The sequence below is a fragment of the Microcaecilia unicolor genome, chromosome 2 (assembly GCF_901765095.1).
Source record: "Microcaecilia unicolor chromosome 2, aMicUni1.1, whole genome shotgun sequence".
Classification (NCBI taxonomy): Eukaryota; Metazoa; Chordata; class Amphibia; order Gymnophiona; family Siphonopidae; genus Microcaecilia; species Microcaecilia unicolor.
In genome coordinates, this window is record NC_044032.1 from 386,841,682 (window position 1) to 386,864,133 (window position 22,452).

Consider the following 22,452-nt stretch of genomic DNA (forward strand, 5'->3'; position numbering starts at 1 on the left):
ATATATTGTGCAATTTGTTTTCCATTAATAAATTATTTTTTGCCTGTTAAACGATCCGCTCTGTTCGTTTTCCATCTTGGAGTTTGCAGACCATCTGCCTTTGTGCTTTCTTGGACCCTCCCCTTAGGAAAGTGGTGTCAGTATTTCTAGAATGAACATAAGTACTTCTTTCTAGAAAACAGATTGGAGTTCTTGGCTTTAGAGAAGTAACACTAAGATAGTGATGTTTGTAGCATAGCCCAGTTATACCACTGAATGGCAGCATATGGTTCTGAGATAAATGTATTTATGATTTTTACCATTAGCACAAAATGGGAGACTCTCTTAAGTACAGCTGGTCCATTGTGCACAAAATCAGTATGGAAATGTCTTCTCAATTCTAGTGCTTTGTTGGATTTCATTCACTAGGTTCTAATGACTCTCATTTGCTGTGTTTCTAGGGCATTGACTGTGGAATTGTTAATAGACTATACCTTGCCTTTGTTCTTTACGCCTTACTAAAAGAAACTAACATATGGAATGTATCAGAGAAATTTATTCTTTCCCGAGGATATGTGCAAAATTTGCTCAACTCAGCAGCCTCCTTTGCATCCTGTGTGCTACACTTCTGTGAGGTAAGCCATATTACAATATATGTAAACTGCCCATAAGTAAGGAATATCTTAAAGCAAGTGGATTTCCTTGAAATGCAAAGCCATTACTTTCTACATCTGAAATCTTTCCAAAGTTGTTACCATTTGATAAGCATTCATGTATTTTTCAAGGGCTTCTAGAGCAACACTAGAAATGTTTATGATTTTTTTTTCTGAAAATAGCCTTAGATACTAAATTTGCTGTGGTGTCTAGTAAGGTGAATATGTAAGGACTGAAAATGATGGGAAAATATGTTTTCAGTTATTTTTGGTGAGCTGGTTTCAGTCTATTTTCTGATGTCAAGCAGGATTGAGTCAGGGGCCCAAGTGGGTAATGTCATCAAACAACACCAGGATGGAATTGCTCTGCCAGAGCAGAACTTAGAACCTAGAGTAAAGTTCTGAACATGCACATCCCTTTTTTTTCCGTGTGCTGTGTGGTCTCCTCAAATCATCTGTTTTGTTACTTTTTTCTACTGAACAGCTTTCCCAAGCAATGTTTTATTTAAGTTTTCAGTTTACCATTGAAATTCTTTGATGATCTCACCTTCACAGTATGGTTGCTAAGTGTTTCATTCTTGGAATGTCATCTTTTCACTTATGCCCTTTCACTTTCAAGAAACTTCCACCCAGAGAACCTATGCTCATTTTATCTTGAGTGTAGAGATCCCAGTACAACTCCAAAGATAGCGTATTTTGCATGGTCATGTCTATAGCTGAGAAAAATAACTCAATTGAACATCTTCATCATCGGAACCCAGGGTCGACCCATCTACTAGGCAGACTAGGTATCCACTTAGGATGGCACTGACATGGCCCAAGCCATGGCATCTATAGAAGATACATTGTGGCTGTTGCAGGACCTTTAGCATTTTTGCATGCCTAAAACCTGCCATGTCCTGCCCACTGTGAAAGAGGAAATTTGGAGGGGGCGGCACCTGGCAGGCTTGGAGGTAATAGGGAAGAGAGAGAAGCCCCTGAATGAGGGGATGTAGGGAAGCAGAGAGATGCTGGACACCATGGGGAAGGGTGCAGTGCTGGACTTAGGGGGGTAGAAGGACCTCCAGCATCTACCCAAACAGGCAGTTTCCTCATTCTTTTCCCTTTACCAGTTCTACTTGCTTTGTTTACAGATCCCTTCATCTAAGCATGGTGAACTCTTTTCCAGGGTATGTGGAACTAGCCTTTAATTTGGGCTCCATTCTTTTTGTGATTCCAGTTGGACTTCATCTACAATCTTCTCTTAATGAACAAATCATCCCTTCAGCTTAATAATCAAATCTCATCAAACTATACCTTACGTACTCACAAGGGATCTCTTAAAGTGTAACTCACTAGATGCTGTCGCCAGGACAGTTACATGGTTCTTTCTTTGTACTTTATTCTAAGTCGTGTAAAGCACACTGTCTTTCATTGATTGATGCTAGCCAGAGTATCCCTATGACTGAACAACTCTGGGTTTCAGCATGTGGGCTGCTCTAAATACTAAAACAAAATCAGGCTGAAGGAGGAGCACTCTGGTAGGAGGAAGGAACAGCTGGCAAAGCTTTGTGATTCCTTGCTGCTTTGAACATCTTTCAAGCTCAGATGGAGGTGCTGCTTTCTCCTTCCCTCTCTTGCTTTCCAGCTAGTGTGTTGGCCCTTCCCCCATGACATCACTAGGTTGCCCGAGATGAAGTATTTTGTGCTCTTTTGTGTGGACTTTGGGGAACTTTGTTTTCATTTTATTTATTGTATGTTTGTATTTTAGGTTGGTGAGTGGATGTAGGTTTGGGGTAGGGTGTTGGAATTAGTTTTTTAGTTTAATTTAATTGTATAATTTTGCTTATGATTTAGTGAATTTGGGGCTGCAGGAGTAGGTGGATGGTGGTGGATAAGGACACTGTTCCCTCTAAACTGAGTGGGAGTCCTCAACTTACAGTTCTGCCAGTGGGTGGTGCTGTTTCACTATCATATTTTCAGTAGTGAGGGACAGGCAAACTCAGCAGCATTTCAAGATCTTGCCAGTCCCTAGTGATTGAAAACTCAATGATGAAGCACTGGCCCCCACTGGCACCAATGCAGTTTGAGGACTCCCAGTCAGCTTAGAGGGAACAGTGGATAGGAATGATGGTTATAATTATGACTTTCATTCCAGTGATTTTAGATAAGGAGAGGTGTAGAGGGAAAATAGAAGGTGTGGTCAAAGAGAGTGATGTTTGCTGTTAAGAAATATAGTCAAAATGAGAAGCTTGAAGGAGAACAGGTATTAAATTGTGGTTTAATAAATAAGAGGTTTAACGTCTATGGTAGCAAATATTTATATGTTTTTTTTAAATGAAGATACTTTGGATGTTTTATTTATTTACTGGTTAACAACAAAATCGTTCAGATGATAAACCTAAGTAACTAATAAGCAGCCCTAACATCTAAGGGCTTGGTCATAGGTACATTCAAAAATGTGTGACTGAAACTTGGTTAAGAATGGATGATGAGGTTACCCTGGGAAAATTGCAGAGCTGCCAAGGGGTCCTGATTTTTTAAGAGGGAGATTTTAGTACATGCCCCAGCCCTGCCCTGCTCTGCCTGGACTCCGCCCACTCTACCTCATGGTTCCACCCCTTCGCACACCTCAATTCTGTGGCCATTCCAGAAGATATTTTATTTACACCAGTGACAGCAGAGATGGTAAAAGGGAGTGAATCAGTTCACTCTATTGCACCCCCTATCCAGCATCTATTCCCCCCAGGGACATAACCGCGAGGGAGCCTTGTCCCCCTTACTTTGAGCGTAGACCCACCCCAAAATTGTGGCACCGGTTGAATCGCTGGCAGAGCTGCCCAAGCCTCGCTAGCTGAAGAGTTTCTTTGCATGAGCCCCATACCGTGTTATTTGAGCAGTGCAACAATTGGCAGCATGCTTCAGCTGCTGATTCCAGCCCTCCCACATATGTTCAGTTCAGGCACTTGAAAATGGAAAATAAGATGATACCTTTTTATTGGACTAGCCTAATACCTTTTTCAGTTAGCTTTCAGAGGCCAAAACCTCCTATATAAGTACTGCGTCAGGTCAGGACAGTATACTGCTGTTATGGTATCCTCTTCTGACCTGAGGAAGGGAGTTTTGGTCTCTGAAGGCTAATCAAAAATGTATTAAGATCATCCAATATAAAGGTATCACCTTATTTTCTATTTTGTGTTTTATTTACATTTATTAACCTTTATTAACACAGCTACCACACTACTTTATCCAAAATTTTAAAAAAAATTTATTTTCTGTACCTTTGTTGTCTGGCCATTTACTTTTTCTGATTATGTTGGTCTCAGTCTCTTGATTATGCTTTCCTCCGTCTTCTCTTAACTCTCTTGCCAGGTGTCATGAAATGCCTAGACACCCACCTGGGGTTACCCCATGACCACTTAGAAGGCCTATCCCCAGCATAGCTCAGGTCCACCTGCACTAGCACCCTCCTCCCACCAACTGGGTCACAAGGAAATGAGCTCCGGGCCAATCAGAGCCCAGTCAACAAGATTTAAAAGTATACTGCTGCTTGCTTCCTGCTTGTTTTAAAGAAAACATTCAGTTCCCTAAAACAGCTTTATAGCAAAGAAGCACCACCTGGTGGCCAAATAGAAGAAATACACTTCAGGACATAATGAAAGCAGGAAAATATCCAATACATTTTATTTATTTTATTTATTGCATTTGTATCCCACATTTTCCCACCTATTTGCAGGCTCAATGTGGCTTACAGAGTATGGTTATGACATAATCATTTCATGATAACAAGTACAGTGCTTAATGTTTGAAGATTAGGTAAGGGAAGATCAACAGAATAATTTCATGATAACAGGTACAATTATTGATGTTTGAAGGTTAGGTAAGGGAAGATAGACGGAGGGTGTTAGGTAGGATAGAGGTGAGCTGTAATAACTGTGTGGATTGTTGAGGTAGTTTTGTAGGCAATGTGTTTTCTTTGTAGGCCTTTTGGAAGAGATGTGTCTTCAGAGATTTGCGGAAGTTAGTTATTTCGTCAGTAGCTTTCAGGTCTGTAGGTAGAGCGTTCCACAGCTGCGTGCTCAAGTAGGAGAAGGTGGTGGCGTGTATCAGCTGTTTCTTCACACCTGCCCCCCCCCCCCCCTTAAGTGATATACCCCGGAACTTCGGCCTCTGCAGACCACTGATCGGGTCTCAATAGCCCAGTGTCGTGGTGGTTCTGGCTCTTCTTTTCTGGAGAGGCCATCCGCGTTACCGTGTTCACTGCCTTTCCGGTGCTGTATGGTGAAGTTGTACATTTGCAAGGACAGGCTCCACTGGAGTAGTTTCCCATTCTCTCCTGAGACTCTCCTTAGCCAGACTAACAGATTGTGATCTGTGATGACAGTAAAGTCTCGTCCATACAGATATGGTTGTAATTTCTTAAGGGCCCGCACTACGGCCAGACACTCTTTTTCAATAGTGGCATAGGCTACCTCTCTGTCAAGGAGCTTGCGACTCAGATACACAATGGGGTGCTCCTCCCCTCTGCTATTCACTTGACTGAGTACTGCCCCAATGCCATATGCTGAGGCATCAGTATGTACCACAAATCTTTGCTGGTAATCAGGTGCAACCAGTACTAGACTGGTAGCTAATGCTGTCTTTAATGCCTGGAAGGCCGCTTCGCACTCTGGCAACCAGGTAACTATTCGGGGTAGTCTCTTTTTAGTCAGGTCAGTTGGCTATGATACTGTAGTGAGGCACAAACTTTCTGTAATACCCTGCTGTTCCAAGGAAGGCCAAGACTTGCTTTTTAGTTTGGGGAGTGGGCCAGTCTTTTATAGCTTACACCTTAGCTGGTTCAGGCTTCAGCTGTCCACCTCCCACTCTGTGCCCAAAATACTGCACTTCTGCCATCCCCATCTGACATTTACTGGATTTATAGTCAGGTGGGCCTCCCTGATCCGGTCCAGTACTCCACTTAAATGGATAAGGTGGTCATCCCAGGTCTGACTATACACAGCAGTGTCATCAAGATATGTCGTAGCATGCTCCTGGAGTCCATCTAGCAGATGATTCACCAAGGACTGAAATGCACCAGGAGCCTTTGTCATTCTAAAAGGCATCACATTAAATTCATACAGATCAAATGGAGTAATAAATGCTGATTGCTCCTGAGCAGCAGCTGTTAGGGGAATCTGCCAGTACCCACAGCTAAGGTCCATTGTAGTCAGATACCGGGCCCCAGCTAAATGGTCTAGTAACTCGTTCATCCAGGGCATCAGATAGGTGTCAGATACAGTACAATCATTAAGTCTCCTGTAATCCATACAGAAGCGGGTTGTGCCATCTTTCTTGGGAACAAGAACTACAGGAGAAGCCTAGGGACTATGAGACTTCTTGACAACACCTAGGGCTAGCATCTCATCAGTCTCCTGCTTCATTTCCCTCCCCACCTTAGCAGATATTCGATAAGTACCCTATTTCAGCAGGTCATAGCCACCCATGTTTACATTACGATTAATCAAATGGGTAAGTCTTGGTTTAGTGGAAAACACATCAGCATACTTTTGCAATACTGCTTCTAACTGCTGTCTCTGTGTGGGGGTTAATTGCTCTCCCATTACAATTTGTTGTATAGCTCCCTCTGGTAAGGTCTCTGCTAAGAGGTCAGGTATGGGCTCACTATCCTGACACTCTTCTGGTAGGCTACACACCGCTAGAACCATAGCTGTGCCATTTGCATATGCCTTCAACTTATTGACATGAAAGATACGCTGCTTTCTGACTTGAAAGTCCATAGATACAACATAGAATGTATCATTTAGATGTCTTGATGACCTTGTAAGGTCCCGCCCAATTAGCTTGAAGTTTATTCTGACAAACTGGAACAAAAATAAGTACCTGCTGGCCCTTATAAAACTCTCTGTTTTGGACCTTATGATCATACCAGATCTTTTTCTTAGTCTGGGCTGCCTGCAAATTATCTCTGACAAAGCCCACAAGTTCTTCTAATCTCTGCCGCATATTAACTACATATTCAATTACAGGGGTTTTGGAGGTATCAACTTTTCCCTCCCAATGTTCTCTTATTAGGCCAAGGGGCCCTCTCACCCTCCGGCCATAAAGCAGCTCAAAGGGGGAGAGCCCTGTAGACTCCTGAGGTACTTTTCTGTATGCAAACAGTAGGTAGGGCAAGTATTTCTTCCAGTCATAGGCTCCTGTTTCTATGAAAGTCTTTAACATGATTTAATGTCCCAATAAATCTCTCCACCAACCAACCCATTAATTTCAGGGTGATATGGTGTGATACGTACCGATTTCACTCCATAGTGTGCCACAGATTTTGGATCAACTCAGACACAAACTGTGTCCCTTGGTCTGAGAGTATTTCTTGTGGCTATCCTACCTGGGAAAATATTTCTAGTAGGGCAGTGGCAATTTTCTCTGATTCTATGGAGGATAAGGCTACCGCTTCAGGATATGTGATAGCAAAGTCCACCACTGTCAATATATATCTTTTCGAAGTCTGGCTAGGGACAGCTAGAGGCCCCACTATATCCACAGCATTATTTTTAAGCTACCTAACAGCGCTAGCTTCTGGTCAACTTGTTTAACAAGCTTCTTTTCTTCAATTCCACCTAAATCTCGGGTCCTGCCAAAATCCTATATATTCCTTCAAATTTTGTTACATTCGCTTGCTGTGAAAAGAACTCTATTGAATACATATTCACAATTCAATCTTCATATTTCCAGATAATTACTCAGTTTAAATTATCAGCTAACCTGTACTTACACTTTTATCATAGTCCTGGCTTCCCTCTGACTGTTCAGAAACAAAACAACCACAAAAGTGGAGAAACTGGATCCGCTATAGGGGGAAGCACAGAAATAGAAGAGTAGCGTGATCAACCAAAGAAACCAAGGAGATGAAAAATAAGGAATAAAAAATGTTCTTTAATTGTACTGTGTTTCGGCACGAAGGCAACTTTTCACCTATTAAAATACAGAAAATCGGATCCAAGATGGCGCCTGGAGTAGAAGCGCGTCTTTGCCAGCTCCAGACTCCCAGCGGAACTTCTGGCAACTGGGTAGTTCCTCTGACCAGAAATGGGAAAGGGGAAGGCGATTTCCTCCACGAGTCGGGCGATTCCCCCCCCCCTCCCCCCCATGCGCCAGACGACGCTTGAGGGGCTGAGACTGCAGATGCCGGGAGCCCAGGGGACCAATGGAAGACCAGGACCATAGCGTGGAGGGAGTGACGCTTTCTCCTCCCTTGTTTACAGCACCTCCGAGACCGGGAACAGAACTGGTAGGAACGGTGTTACAGCAAGCTGAGTCGCCCGAAAGTGGGAAAAGTTCAGCAGCTGAATGTGGAGGACCCGCAGCCATCTCGACCCCTGTGGAAACAGCTTGTGCTGGAAAACAGGTGTGTTTACCCTGTTTACCAGCAATATCACAGAATAGTCCTACCAGAGGGAATGGTGGAGAAATTACACCGGCTGTAATTACCCTAGAAGTATTATGGAACGCAATCCAGGGAATAAATACAGCTCTCCAACAGATTTCTAACTCCCTTAGGGGAGAGATGACGGGAATCAAACAAACTCAAGATCAACTATCTGGGAAGATAGAAGAGCAGGCTACCAGGGTTGAAGCTCTAGAACATGAGGTAAAATCTTCTAAAGACTCGATTGTGGCAATAATAAAAGACAATAACTACCAAATTTGCAAGATTGAATATTTAGAAAATCAAGCCAGGAGAAACAATTTACATTTATTGAATTTTCCTAAGGCCCCTATTGAAATGTTGAAAAAATATTTTAAGGAAATTTTGAGCATTCCATCTGAAGCTTTTCCTCCAGTTATAAAGGTTCAATATATTACAGGAACTAAGAAATTGATTGAATCTCCACAACTAGATTTAAATCTTACGGATTTTCTATAGAACTCTGTGGAAGTTATTTCTGAAAGAACTACAATGCTGGTATCATTTGCTTTAGAACCTGACCGGAACAATATTCTTAGATTATATTTCCGTCATATAAATGCTCTTTTCCTAGGTTCAAAAATACAGATTTTTCCGAATTTGTCCAGGGACACTCAAAAAAGAAGAAAAGAGTTCTTGGCATTAAAACAAAGAATTCTTAACTTAGGAGGAATTTTCCTCCTTAAATTTCCTTGTAGATGTGTATTGTCTCAGTGAATTCCACTAATTATGTTTTCTTCATACCTGGGAAATTATTGGAATTTATAAATACTAAAGAATAATTTGGGGATATACCAGATTGCATTACGCTACTCGTCTGTGTATTCTTGAACTCCTTCTATTCTTTGATTATTACGTGAGTTGGATATTATTGTTAATTATATTTCCTAGTACTTGGATCATTTATTGTGGTCAAAGATTTAATTGATCTTTTTTCTTCTATATTTTTATTTGAAATATTGAATTTGTGTTATTGCATAAATGTAAATGTTAAATTTATAAATAAACAATTAAAAAAAATAAAACAGAAAATCAGCGGCATACTCACTCGGTGCTACTTGTTTGCATTCCAGTAGCGCTGAGTGAGTACACCGCTGGTTTTCTGTATTTTAATAGGCAACAAGTTGTCTTCATTTTTGGTACCAAAATCTTTCAATTTTGCTTGTCCTTTCTACCAATGTATCCTGCATATCCACCAATTGTTAGTGTTTTTAAAGGCTTGATTCGGTTCAGCTCCACCTACTGGCGTTTACCATATATAGACTCTTGAGGCAGGCGTTTCTCACCAAAACACAGTGCTTTGTTGAGTCTTCTACTATTAAAGAACATTTTTAATTCCTTATTTTTCGTCTCCTTAGTTTCTTTGGAAGCGTCCTGTTGATCACGCCACTCTGTTTCTGTTCTCCCTTTGATTGTGCCAGCTTCTTAGAAGAAGGAATTTACTTCCTTCCCCAGATCAACCTCGTATAACCACCTCCACTACAACAGAGAAGCTCTAACTTTTACTTTTCCTCTTTAAAAAAAAAAAAAGAGAGAAAGTAAGTAAGAAGAGTGGGATCGAGATGCATCAGTCTGTTTCTAATCAGCAAACCTCAAATCCACAACACACTCTGAGAGTCCTAAAGAGCACAATATCCTCAGTTTGTGCCACCAGTTCTTGTTTCACTTTCCTTTATTTTAATTTTAAACCGTTCTGTGGCTGTATAGCAAATTTGTGTAAATCTGTGAATCAATCAGTTTCTAGAGATCGAGATTCCAACAATTTTCTTGAAGAAGCGGTTTACCCTTAAAACCTTCTTTGCTTGATTGATAGCTTGTATTTGATAATGTTCCAGTTCAGGGAATTTTGAGGAAGAACATTTTATAAGGAAAAGTCATGCCATCCATTCTGGAATCAGATGATATCAGCTGTGCTCAGATATTTTATTGTTCCAACATTGTATTTGCAGAACAATAAGAGAGTTCAGAATATGGCACACTTATAGATGCTGAATCTAGACAAAATGCAGCCTCAGGAGTGGGTAGCAGTTTTTTTTATCCTGAGAGATGTTTATTGCATTTAATCATTGGTACTGAAAAAAGCTGTATAGTTCCACATATTTTCTGCCAATAGAGGAAGTATGGTTATATTTGACAAAATACATGATGTTAGCACTGCTAGAAAGCCCTTGTGCTCAAAAAATGTAGAGGTAGATTTTCAAAGGGGTTTAAGCATATAGGAGAGACTCCTGTCTGCTTGCTGCCCCCAGATATTCAACTACACTTAACTACATAATGCTGCTGAATATTCTCTCTGACCACCACAGTCCATGGGGCGCAGTTGAGACAGAGCTGACACCTATGTAGGCACTGGTGATGCTCAGTGCCCATGTAACTAACCAAGCAGGTTGGACCACACAAAAGTCAGTCCTAACTTTGCCCAGTTAGTACTGAATATCAGCTGACACCCACGAAACTTCTGGGTCTGCAGCCGACCTGGATATTCAGTACCAGGGCCTGGACATGGCCCAGAATTAAATTTCTGGGTTAGATTTCAGCCCACAGCAATCAGCAATCAGCAGCTTTAAAACTGCCAACTGCTACAAGCTGAATATCAGGAGGATCTTTTTAACTTGGTAGTTTTATAAGAAAAGAGCCAGTTATTATGTTTTAGAAACCAAAATGTAGTCTTTTATTTATGTGAAACTTTTTTCATTACTTGCAGGAACTGGATGAATTCTGGGCCTATAGACCCCTTCTAATAGAAGTTACCAAGAGATTAACTTATTGTGTGAAGACCGAACTCATCCCACTAATGGAAGTTGGTGGGGTTTTAGAGGTTGGTACGTGTATGGTAAACCCAGTTATCAAGGCTTTAGTTCCTGTTGATAGTTGAGTATTGCATCATATTCCACAGGTTATTATGATAGTAGCCCACTCAGCTCAGGGATCAGCCCAGGTTTAGTTCCCTATCATACTGTAAATGATTGGGGACTAAATTATTACCAGACTTGTCAGCAGTAACTATAAAATTCTTTGTCTCTGCCAGTTTCTGTATAGATTGATATGTGCTAGTAATAAAAATTAGAGTTCCATATCGTCCATGTGAGACTAGTGGATTATGTCTCCCTTCCAGTAGATGGAGACAGAGAAAAAAGTTCAGAACTGACCTCATTCCCCTCATAGGGATTAGTGCCACCTTCCCTTCTGTAGTATGTCTCTGACTGCAGCAGATGGTGCAGATATGTGGCCTGGTGCAGCATTGAAGATGAGAAAGGCCCCTGGGGCGCGGATGTTTTAGAGCTGCTACCCTGGTGAATCTGAGGAACTTTCCAGGTGAGTCCAATGAAGGCTGATCTCCATTTCCCCAAAGGACCTGCCCCTTTGGGGGGGGGGGGAGAACTGCAGGAGAAGTACACAGAAGAAGTTCCCTTGGATTATTATAACTCAAGTGCATGACCCTACATTTCTTAGCATTAAATATTAGTTGCCAATTTTCAGACCATTCTTCAAGCTTCACAAGATCCTTCATCATGCCATCCACACACCCTTTGGGGCATCCACCCTTTCCATAGCGTCCCTTCAGATCAATCCAGAGACTTGTGGGTTATGCCCCTCCTCCAGCAGGTTAGATAGAGAGAACTCTGAAGCTTCCCTCTAGAGGGCATGTGCAGCCTTCCTAACGTCAGTATTCTCTCTGTCTAGCAGGTAGAAGGACATACTGTGCAGCTCTGGATTCCAAAGCTCCTATCCCGTTCCCTCGGGGGTGTTGAGCTTTTGGTGGGGTTGAGGGTCGGATGCACATTTGGGATACACCTGGTGGTGCCAGGTCCCTACCCTTCTCCCCCTGGCAAGCGGGCAAATTTGATGAAAGGTAGTCTCCTGCCTCTTTTAAAAAAAAAAAAAAAAAAAAACTCCTTTCATTCGACGGCAGTGCCCTCTACAAGCACTAAGTATTTACAGTGCTAGGAGAATATCCGTTCAGCTTTCCTTGAATGTGAGCAGTGCTAACAGCAGCCTGTAAGTAGATTTTGGGTTACCATGTCTGTTCCCTCGGAGTCGGTGAAACGCTGTTCGCGCTGTGGAGTGCGCAGGTCAGCGTCGGGGGTTTGTGAGACGTGTTCGGTAGGGCTGGAGAAGCCGAAGTTACTGACCGCGAGTTGAGCCCCGATGCTGCGCAGTGAGGTGAGGCAAGTTTGGCGGGAAGCGTCGGTCTCGGGCCGGTGCGTGCCTCCTCCATTTTCTCTCTGAAGCCTGTCAGGCCAGAAATAGTGCGAGCCTCGTTGGAGGGAGTCGCAGTTTCAGAGGGTAGCGCAAGTGCGGGAGCGGAGACGCCAGCGGTATCGGGCTTTTCTCCGGCTTTCGTTTTACTGATGCATGAGGCTTTTTTGTTGCGCTCTGAGGCAGACCGACAGCCGGCAGCCATTTTAGCAGCGCCAGCGGGTTTAGACTCGCAGCCGAGTAGGCAGCAGGCTAAGAGGTCTCGGGTGGATTTTGAGCACCCCATTACCGATGATTTCACTCAATCAGAGTTGGAGGGTGAGGTGGAATCGGTGGATTCAGATCCTGAGGAGCTGGAAGAAGGGGAGATACCACCAGCTGAGGGTGATGACCCCACAGCGGCCAGGCTCTTTAAAAGAGAGGAGCTCTATGCGCTTATAGTCCACGCTTTGCAAATCTTAGATTTTTCCGCTCCTGAGCCTCCGGTTCCGGTTAGTACCTCGATAATGTCAGGTACTAGAGCGCCCCCGAAGTCTTTTTACATTCACGAGGCTATGCAAGTCTTAATTCGGGCTCAATGGGAAACTCCTGAGGCTTCTCTGCAGGTGGCTCGTGCTATAGGCAAGCTTTGTCCATTACGGCAAGAGGATTTGGACTCTTTGCGGATGCCGGTGGTGGATTCATTAATTACGGCTGTTACCAAGAAGACCGCTTTACCAGTAGAAGGAGGTTCGGCCCTTCGAGATCCTCAAGAAAAGAAGCTTGAGGCATCGGTGAAGTCGTCTTTTGAAGTGGCCGCATTGATTTTGCAGGCTTCTGTGTCTGGGTCATATGTGGCTAGAGCATGTCTCTCTTGGGTACAGAAAGCGGCATCGCCGGATGACCTGATTGAGTTCCTTCCTACGTTGGAGTCAGGTTTGGCATATTTGGCGGATCTTCTGTATGATATTCTTAGAGCGTCAGCTAAAGGCGTTTGGCGGTCTCGGCTAGGCGCTGGATCTGGTTGAAACATTGGGCTGCTGATCTCCCTTCTAAATCCCGCTTAGCACAGTTACCTTTTAAAGGAAGGCTTCTATTTGGTCAGGAACTGGAACAGATTGTTAAGGACTTGGGAGAGTCCAAGGGTCGTCTCCCTGAGGATAAATCGAAGAACCAAGGGAGACTGTTTCGACCACGTTTTAAGGAGGCAAAGAAATATAGACCTGGTAGGGTATCCGTTTTTTCAAAGCCTCGTTTTGCTCAGAAGCAGCAGCAGCCCTTTCGTCAGGACCGTAAACTTCCGCACGCAGCTCCAAGAGGTCAGCCTGGGGCCAGAGGTCCGCAATGATGGGGCCCTGGTCCAGTCCTCTCCGCCCATAGGAGGACGGCTGTCCAATTTTGGAGAGGAGTGGGCCAGGGTAACTTCAGACGAATGGGTGCTGAGCATTATACGAGAGGGGTACAAGCTCGAATTTGCGCGTCCTCTCACAGACAGCTTTCTAGAGTCTCCATGCAAGTCTGCAGTAAAATCGGCAGCGGTAAAGGAGACCTTGGCAGAGTTGCTTCGTCTGGGGGCAGTAGTTCCTGTGCCGGCAGACGAGGTGTATCAGGGACGTTACTCGATTTACTTTGTAGTGCCAAAGAAAGAGGAGGCCTTTCGTCCTGTATTGGATCTCAAAGCGGTCAACAAAGCTCTCAGAATTCGGCATTTCCACATGGAAACCCTTCGAACGATGTTGGCAGCGGTTTAGCCCAGAGAGTTCTTAACAGCTCTCGATCTCAAGGAAGCTTACTTGCATATTACTGGCCTCCTCATCAAAGATTTCTGCGGTTCGCAATATTGGGTCAGCATTTCCAATTCAGAGCCATGCCGTTCGGACTAGCCACGGCTCCTCGTACGTTCTCCAAAGTGATGGTGGTCGTGGCGGCCTATTTAAGAACCAAGGGTTTACAGGTTCACCCTTATCTCGACGACTGGTTGATTCGAGCCCCGTCTTACGCAGAGAGTGTGCAAGCCACTCAGCAGGTGATAGCTCTGTTACAATCTTTAGGTTGGGTAATAAACTTTCGAAAGAGCCATCTCGTCCCGACTCAGACTTTGGAATATTTGGGGGTGAGGTTAGACACCGCCCAGGGCAGAGTATTTCTACCGGATCAGCGTCGTTTCAAACTGGAGAATCAAGTGTTGACCATTCTTCAGAATCCAGCGCCAAGAGCTTGGGATTATGTACAACTTCTTGGGTCCATTGCGGCGACGATAGAGGTTGTCCCGTGGAATCGGAGTCACATGCGGCCTCTCCAATGGCATCATCTCAGCCAGTGGTCTCCTCTTTCTGAGGATTACGCGATTCGGCTTCCATGGACTCCACATTCTCGTTTTGCTCTTCGATGGTGGCTCAAAGCGGACAATTTGATTCGGGGAATGCCTCTGTACACACCCAATTGGTGTGTAGTAACAACGGATGCCAGTTTGTTGGGTTGGGGGGCTCATTGTCACAGTCGGACAGCACAGGGGACTTGGTCGCAACAGGAAGCAAAACTGCAGATCACTCTTCTCGAGCTCCGGGCAATCCAGTTGGCCCTAGTGGAGTTTGAGGACTTTCTAACAGGTCAATCAGTCCAAGTCCTCCCCGACAACGCAATGGCAGTGGCGTATGTCAGTCGGCAGGGAGGCACGAGAAGTGCTCCTCTAGCGAAGGAGGCAGCAGTGCTATGTCAGTGGGCAGAGAAAAGGTTGCCGCAGTTGTCGGCGGCTCACATAGCGGGAACCCTGAATGTTCAAGCAGACTTTCTCAGTCGGAACCGCTTGGATGCAGGAGAGTGGGTGCTATCCCAGGATGCTTTTTGTCAGATTGTGGATCGCTGGGGTCTTCCGGTAATGGATCTGATGGCTCACGCCTCCAACACCAAGGCGGTCCGCTTTTTCAGCAGGGCCAGAGAGGTAGGTTCCGAGGGTGTAGACACCTTGCTTCAACAGTGGCCGACGGAACTTCTTTATGTCTTTCCTCCGTGGCTGATGATCGGTCGGACGGTGGGCAAAATAGCGCGACATCCGGGTCCGGTGATTCTAGTGGCTCCGGATTGGCCAAGGCGTCCATGGTATGCGGATATGATTCGACTTCTAATCAACGAGCCATTCCGTCTCGCACCTCAGGCGGATCTGCTCTCGCAGGGCCCAGTAATCAAACAGGATTCCGATCAGTTTTGGCTTACGGCCTGGCTATTGAAAGGTCGCGACTGAGATGTAAGGGTTACCCGGAAGACGTTATTACTACCATGTTGCATGCGCGCAAGCGGTCAACTTCAACGGCGTATGCGAGAGTTTGGATAACTTTTGTTTCCTGGTGTAACGCGGCTGGAGTTTCTCCTCAGTCGGCTCCCTTGTCTTCCATTTTGGCTTTTTTGCAACAGGGCATGGACAAAGAATTGTCTCTTAACACTCTGAAAGTGCAGGTGGCGGCATTAGCCTGTTTTAGGGGTCGCTTGGGGAAGCATTCTTTGGCCTCTCATCCAGACGTCACACGTTTTTTGAAGGGAGTTGGTCAGTTACGGCCCCCTCGGGCTCCGCTAGTGCCAACATGGAATTTGAACTTGGTTCTGCGGGCTTTACAACGGGCTCCGTTTGAACCTCTAAGAAAGTCGACGTTGAAGGATATTACGCTGAAGACGGTCTTTCTTGTAGCCATGGCATCGGCTAGAAGGATTTCAGAGCTTCAGGCGCTTTCTTGCCGGGATCCCTTTCTTCGTTTTTCGGAGGCAGGAGTTTCGGTTCGGCCAGTTCCTTCTTTTCTGCCTAAAGTGGTTACACGTTTTCATCTTAACCAAGAGATGGTCTTACCGTCATTCAAGCGGGAAGATTACCCGGAGGATTTTCGGGTGCTACATTGTTTGGACGTTCGGAGAGCGTTGTGCTCTTATCTAGAGGCAACTAATTCAATTAGAAAGTCAGATCATCTTTTTGTTTTGTTTGCGGGAGAAAAGAAGGGCAATATGGCCTCTAAGGCGACCATTGCTAGGTGGCTTAAGGATCTGATTTAATCGGCTTATCTTTTGACGGGGAAGTCTTCTCCACTAAGCATTAAAGCACATTCCACGAGATTTGAGGCGGCTTCGTGGGCAGAATCTCGTCTAGTGCCGTGGGACGATATCTCGAGTCGCTACATACTTTCTCAAGACATTATCGGATTGATGTAGCAGCGCAATGCAGATGCGGTCTTTGGAGCTTCGGTGTTGGCCGGTGTAGTGCGGTCCCACCCTGGCTGAGGATTGCTTTGGTACATCCCACAAGTCTCTGGATTGATCTGAAGGGACGCTATGGAAGGTAAAATTATGTCTTACCTGATAATTTTCTTTCCATTAGTCCTTCAGATCAATCCAGAGTCCCTCCCTGTAATGTGAACTCGTGATTTGAGATATTTGTCAGCTACTCAGTTAGTTCTGTTCATGTTCTTGTTTCTTGGGTTGAACGGTTACTAAGTTTTGTAGTTTTAATTTCCTACTCATTCTGTTACTTGTTAGCAGCATGGAGGTTTCTTCAAGATTATGCTGCTGTTTTAGAGGCAGGAGACTGTATTTGCTTGTTTCTACTGCTTTGGTATCATGTATACTGAAGTTAGGAAGGCTGCACATGCCCTCTAGAGGGAAACTTCAGAGTTCTCTCTATCTAACCTGCTGGAGGAGGGGCATAACCCACAAGTCTCTGGATTGATCTGAAGGACTAATGGAAAGAAAATTATCAGATAAGACAAAATTTTACCATTACTAGGACTAGGGGGCATGCGATGAAGCTACAACGTAGTAAATTTAAAACAAATCAGAGAAAAGTTTTCTTCACTCAACGTGTAATTAAACTCTGGAATTCATTGCCAGAGAATTTGGTAAAGGCGGTTAGCTTAGCGGAGTTTTAAAAAGGTTTGGACAGCTTCCTAAAGGAAAAGTCCATAGACTGTAATTAAATGGACTTGGGGAAAATCCACTATTTCTGGGATAAGCAGTATAAAATGTTTTGTACATTTTTGGATCTTGCCGGGTATTTGTGACCTGGATTAGCCACTGTTGGAAACAGGATGCTGGGCTTGATGGACCTTTGGTTTTTCCCAGTATGGCAATACTTATGTACTTATCATCCTCAAAGAGACAAACCTTACCAGACAACCCTTCCGCAAGCTCACAGAGATGTTAAAAAGGGCCGGCCCAAGGACTGATCCCTGCGGTACACCACTGATAACATCCCTTTCTCCAGAGCAAGCTCCATTTACCAGTACCTTCTGTCTCCTCCCAGTTAACCAGCTTTTAACCCAGTCAGTCATTTTAGGTCCCATACCAAGGGCACTCAGTTTATTTATCAGTCGCCTGGTCGGAACTGTGTCAAAGGCTTTGCTAAATCCAAGTATACCACATCTAGTGCCCCTCCCATGTCCAACTGGTTGGTCACTCAGTCAAAGAAATCAATCAGATTCGTTTGACACGACCTGCCTCTAGTGAAGCCATGCTTCCTCAGGTCATGCAATACATTTGATTCAAGAGACCTCATGATCCTCCGTTTTAGAAGTGTTTCCATTAGTTTACTCACTACCGAGGTCAGACTGATAGATCTGTAATTCCCAACTTCCTTACTTCCGCTCTTGTGCAGAGGGACCACATCTGCCCTTCTCTAGTCCTCCGGGGCTGCTCCAGACTAAGGAGGCATTGAAGAGGTCAGACAGCAAAGCTGCCAGAACATCTCCAAGTTCCTTGAGTACTCTCGGATGTATCCCATCAGACCTCATTGCTTTGTCTACTTTTTGTTTAGCACACGAACACAGTCTTCTGAGAATCAGGCCCAGTCTACCACACATCCATCCTCCCTAGTATTTGTTTTTTGCAGTCCTACCCCCCAGCCTTTCATCCATGAACACAGAACAGAAATAATTGTTAAGCAGTTCAGCTTTATCCTTATTGGCTTCTATATATTTCTCCCCCTTGGTTTTGAGCCTCACAGTGCTATATTGGCACTTCCTCCTGTCACTTATATATCTGAAAAAGTCTTGCACCCTGAATTTTACCATATCAGCTATCTTTTCTTCCATTTGTCTCTTCGCTTTCCTGACAGCTTTTCCAACTTCTCTTAGGTTTTCCAGGTATTTTTGCCTGTCTTCCTCTTTCTGTAACTTTTGAAGGCTAATCTTCTTTACCTTTTCAACTACTGCGTTCGAGAATCAGAGCGGCCTTCTTTTCCTCTTACTGTTATGTGATTTTCTAACATAAAGGTTTGTCACCTTTAAAATAGCTCCTTTCGGTTTCACTCACTGTTGTTCTACTTCCTTCAGCTGTTCCCATCCAACCAACTCTTCCTTAAGAAATTCCCCCATCTCGGCAAAGTTAGTTCTTTTGAAATCTAAGACCTTCAATCTTGAATAAGCCCTCTCCCCCTTTGCCTTAATATTAATCCATACCATTTGGGGATCACTAGATGCCAAATGATCTCCAAGCTTAACATCAGAAACAGTGTCCTGGTTTGTAAGCACATCACCCACTGCTGAAACAGTTCTTCCTGTAGAGAATCCAAGATCCCTTTGTATCTAGTTGACCCCGCAGTAGGAACACCCCAATCGACTTCCGGCATATTGAAATCTCCTATCCGTAGTACTTCCCCTTTCCTAGCTATCTTGTGGGTATCTTCAATTAAGTCTCTGTCCATTTCTTCTGACTGTGAAGGTGAATATCACTTTTTTGGATAGGCCACCCTTTTCATATTGTTGTAATGCACTCAAGGAGGTTTGATGAACAGGAGATGGCAGGAGCGTGCTTCGCCCATTATCTGGCCTGAAGCCAGTAAGCAGAGCTTGTTGCCCTATCAATTACATTGTTTTAGGTGTACTAAGATGATGGTCACTGCACTGGGGAGAATGAAAACCTCCTTGGGTGAACCAGCTTCAGCTTTGTGACATCACACTGTCTCCTGTTCATCAAACCTCCTTGGGCGCACCAGCCTCTTGGCTCCACCAAAACTTCTGCAGCTGCTCCTTTCTACAACCAGCTAGGTCTGGTACCATTAAATCAGCTGCAGAAAGGAGCTCCTTTCTTAACTCCAGCTGCTCTGGTTGCCAACTCCGCACAGCTGCTAAAATCACAGAGAATCTGCTTCCTCTTTCATTGCGATATAGGAAGTACTCATTCTTTACTTTCACCTCCTGTGCGGTGCTGGAATTTACAGAAAGGAGCTCCCTTCTCTGTAGCGGATTTAGTGGTGCTGGGCAGATAGGAGAAGGGGGCTGAAGAGATTGGTCTGCTGCTGGGAATGGGTAAAATGGTCAGGGGACAGGTGGGAGTTGAGAGCTGGGGCTTGGCAATTAGCCTGATATAGGGGATGGGAGGAGGTCATTGGTGATGGGAAGAGGAGGAGAGGAGAAGGATAGATATTGTTGGGGGGGAAGAAAGCATGGGCATATGTTAGGGAAGTTGAAGGTGGAGGGGCACAGAGATGGATGGTGGGGTTAAGGTGGAAGAAAGAGTGTAGTGGATGCTAAGAAAGTAGAGAAGGAACTATGGGAGAAGAGGGTAGAGACTGTTGCTGCTGGAAAAAGAAGGTTACAAAGAGTTATTGAGGGATAAAGAAGGTGACATAGGTGAGAGAGGGTAGAAATAGGGGAGGTAAAAAGGGGAATGGGAACCTGAATAAGGGGGTAAGACATAAGAAAGAGACTGGAGATGGTGAAGAGATGAGAGGCAGAGATTGATGAGGTCTGGGAGGTGATGACTACAGAGGCTGGAAATGGGGAACTGGAAAGTGAGTGAAATTCAGGGAACAGAAGGCCAGAAAAGGAATGAAAGAGGGGTAGAGATGGTATGAAAGTCTAAGAAGTGGAAAGCTGATAAGTAAGTGAAAGAGGAGACTGAGGATTGTGAAGAGAAGGAAGGATGAAATCTAGTTACAAGTTCATAAAAAGGCAGTTGAGAGAAATGGAGACAACAATGAAACAAGAAGGATCAGTGTCAAGTCAGTTATTAGGAAGAAGACAAGACAATGAAGAAATAGAAAATGGAAATGAGATCCCAGAAAGGGATTTGGAGAAAAGCAACAAAAGGAAGTAGTCAAGAGACAGGACCATTTTATTGAAAAAATAAAATGGTCAGAAAACAAGGATACTAACACATTTTTTATATTTAGAGAAAGATAATGTCAGCTTTGAAAATGTGCATGTCTTATATTTTTTTCTGTATTGAAGAAAATGCATCTATGTTTCTCTGGGATTTCACTGCTCACAGTCTGATTGCTTTGTTTTCATTTTCATTTTCTTTCTACATTATGTTTCTAGTTTATAATCTCTGAGGGGTTCTTTTACCAAGCTGCAGTAAAAGGGGGCCTGCGCGGGCTTCAGTGCGTATTTTTGATGTGCGCTAAGGCCCCCTTTTACCGCCACAGTTAAAGGCTGTCTTTTTTTTTTTTTTTTAAGAAATGGCCATGCGGCAAGTGAACCTGCTGCGCAGCCATTTCAGGGGTGAGCACTTACCATCACCCATTGAGGCGGCGGTAAGGGCTTCTGCGCTAACCCGGCAGTAACCGGGCAGCGCACAGCACTGCCAGAATACCACTGGTTAAACACCGGCACTACAAAAATAAAAATATTTTTGTTGCACCAGAAGTGGCGCGTGCTTAGGGTGGGAACTACCACCGGGCTGCTGTGGTAGCCCGGCAGTAGTTCCAGATTAGCGAACGGTAAGCCCTCGTTGGGCTTTACCGTTGCTTCGTAAGAGACCCCCATAGTTTTTTGCTAAGTGATGACCTGTGTTTTCCTTGTGTAACAGGGATAAGAGATTCAATTGTTGTATAGGTTCTGTATAGGAATCTGCAGCAGTCCGTCTTTTCCAGCTGGAAACGAGCTCTTTACCCCCTATGCTTAATAAAAGACCTACGCCCCCAATCCCTGGAGGTGTGCTCAGGGCCATGCCAAGGGTCTCTGGTGCCCCCCTGCAGACTATCAGTTGGCGCCCCCCCCCCCACGTGTGGCACAAGATGCAAAGGAAATAGGAGCGGAAAGATGGAGTGCATCTTTGTGGGATTGCTGAACAAATAAAGGGTTTACAACCACTTAGCTTTTTGTGCTTTCATGCAGTGGCGTACCAAGGTGGGGGCGGTCCGCCCCGGGTGTCGGTGGGTGGGGGGGTGCTCCGTTGTCTGCTGCCACCACCCTGCGTTTTTTTTTTAATCCATGCAGCGACGCAGGTATCTGCTCTGCTGTGTGCTGTGAAAAAAAGAAAATCGCTTCGTTCGCTGGCGTCGGCCCTTCCTTCGCTATGTCCCGCCCTCTTTTGAGGTAACTTCCTATTTCCTCGAGGACGGGACATAGCGAAGGAAGGGCCGACGCCAGCGAACGAAGCGATTTTCTTTTTTTCACAGCACACAGCAGAGCAGATACCTGCGTCGCTGCATGGATTAAAAAAAATGCAGGGTGGTGGCAGGAGAAGAGGGCTCTGTCGCTCTCCACGGGGGGGGGGGGGCTCAGATGGGAGAAGGAGGTGGGGGAGCTCAGAGGGGAGAAGGGAATGGGGGAGGGGAGAAGGGAATGGGGGTGAGGTGGGGGGAGCTCAGAGGGGTTCTAAGAGGGGAGAAGGGAATTGGGGAGGGGTGGGGGAGCTGAGAGGGGTGCTCACAGGGGAGAAGGGGATTGGGGAGGGGTGGGGGTGCTCAGAGGGGAGAAGGGGTCTGAAGCTGGAACTGGGGTCTGACAAGGGGGCAGGAGGGAGAATGGGTCCATGCCTGGGGCAGGTGGGAGAATGGGTCTGGGGCTGAAAAGGGGGGATGCATAGCATGTGGTGGATGAAGGGGGCTGAAAAGGAGGGTATTTGGGATAAGGGGGCTAGAGCTGGAACTGTGGGCTGAAACTGGAGGCTTTAAAGGGGACAGGGAGAACTGGCTGGGGCTGAGCTCAAGACTGGTGAGAGAAAAGGGCTGGGAGATGTAGGCTGGGGCTGGAACTAGGGGCAGGTGAAACTGGGGGCTGAAAAGAGGGGGCAGAGAGAGAGGGGACAGACCCTGGATGGAAGTGGGGAGCGTGAGGCAGGGCAGACCCTGGATGGATGGGAGAGGGAGGGCAGACGGATTGAAGGGGCAGAGAGAAAGGGCAGATGGTGGGTGGAAAGGGGAGAGAGAGAAAGAGGGCAGACTGGGGCAAATGGTGGATGGAAGGGAGAGAGAGGGCAGACAGTGGATGG

The 22,452-nt window shown here is 45.1% G+C and overlaps 1 protein-coding gene across 1 annotated transcript in view; it reads left to right on the forward strand.

Moving 5' to 3' along the window:
* Positions 1 to 22,452, forward strand: part of HELQ (helicase, POLQ like) — a gene marked incomplete in the record, with an annotated part of 237,703 nt that overhangs the window by 157,825 nt on the left and 57,426 nt on the right. The window contains 2 exon segments of the mRNA XM_030190564.1: positions 441 to 614; positions 10,784 to 10,897. Of these exon segments, the coding sequence (XP_030046424.1) occupies positions 441 to 614; positions 10,784 to 10,897 (288 nt within the window).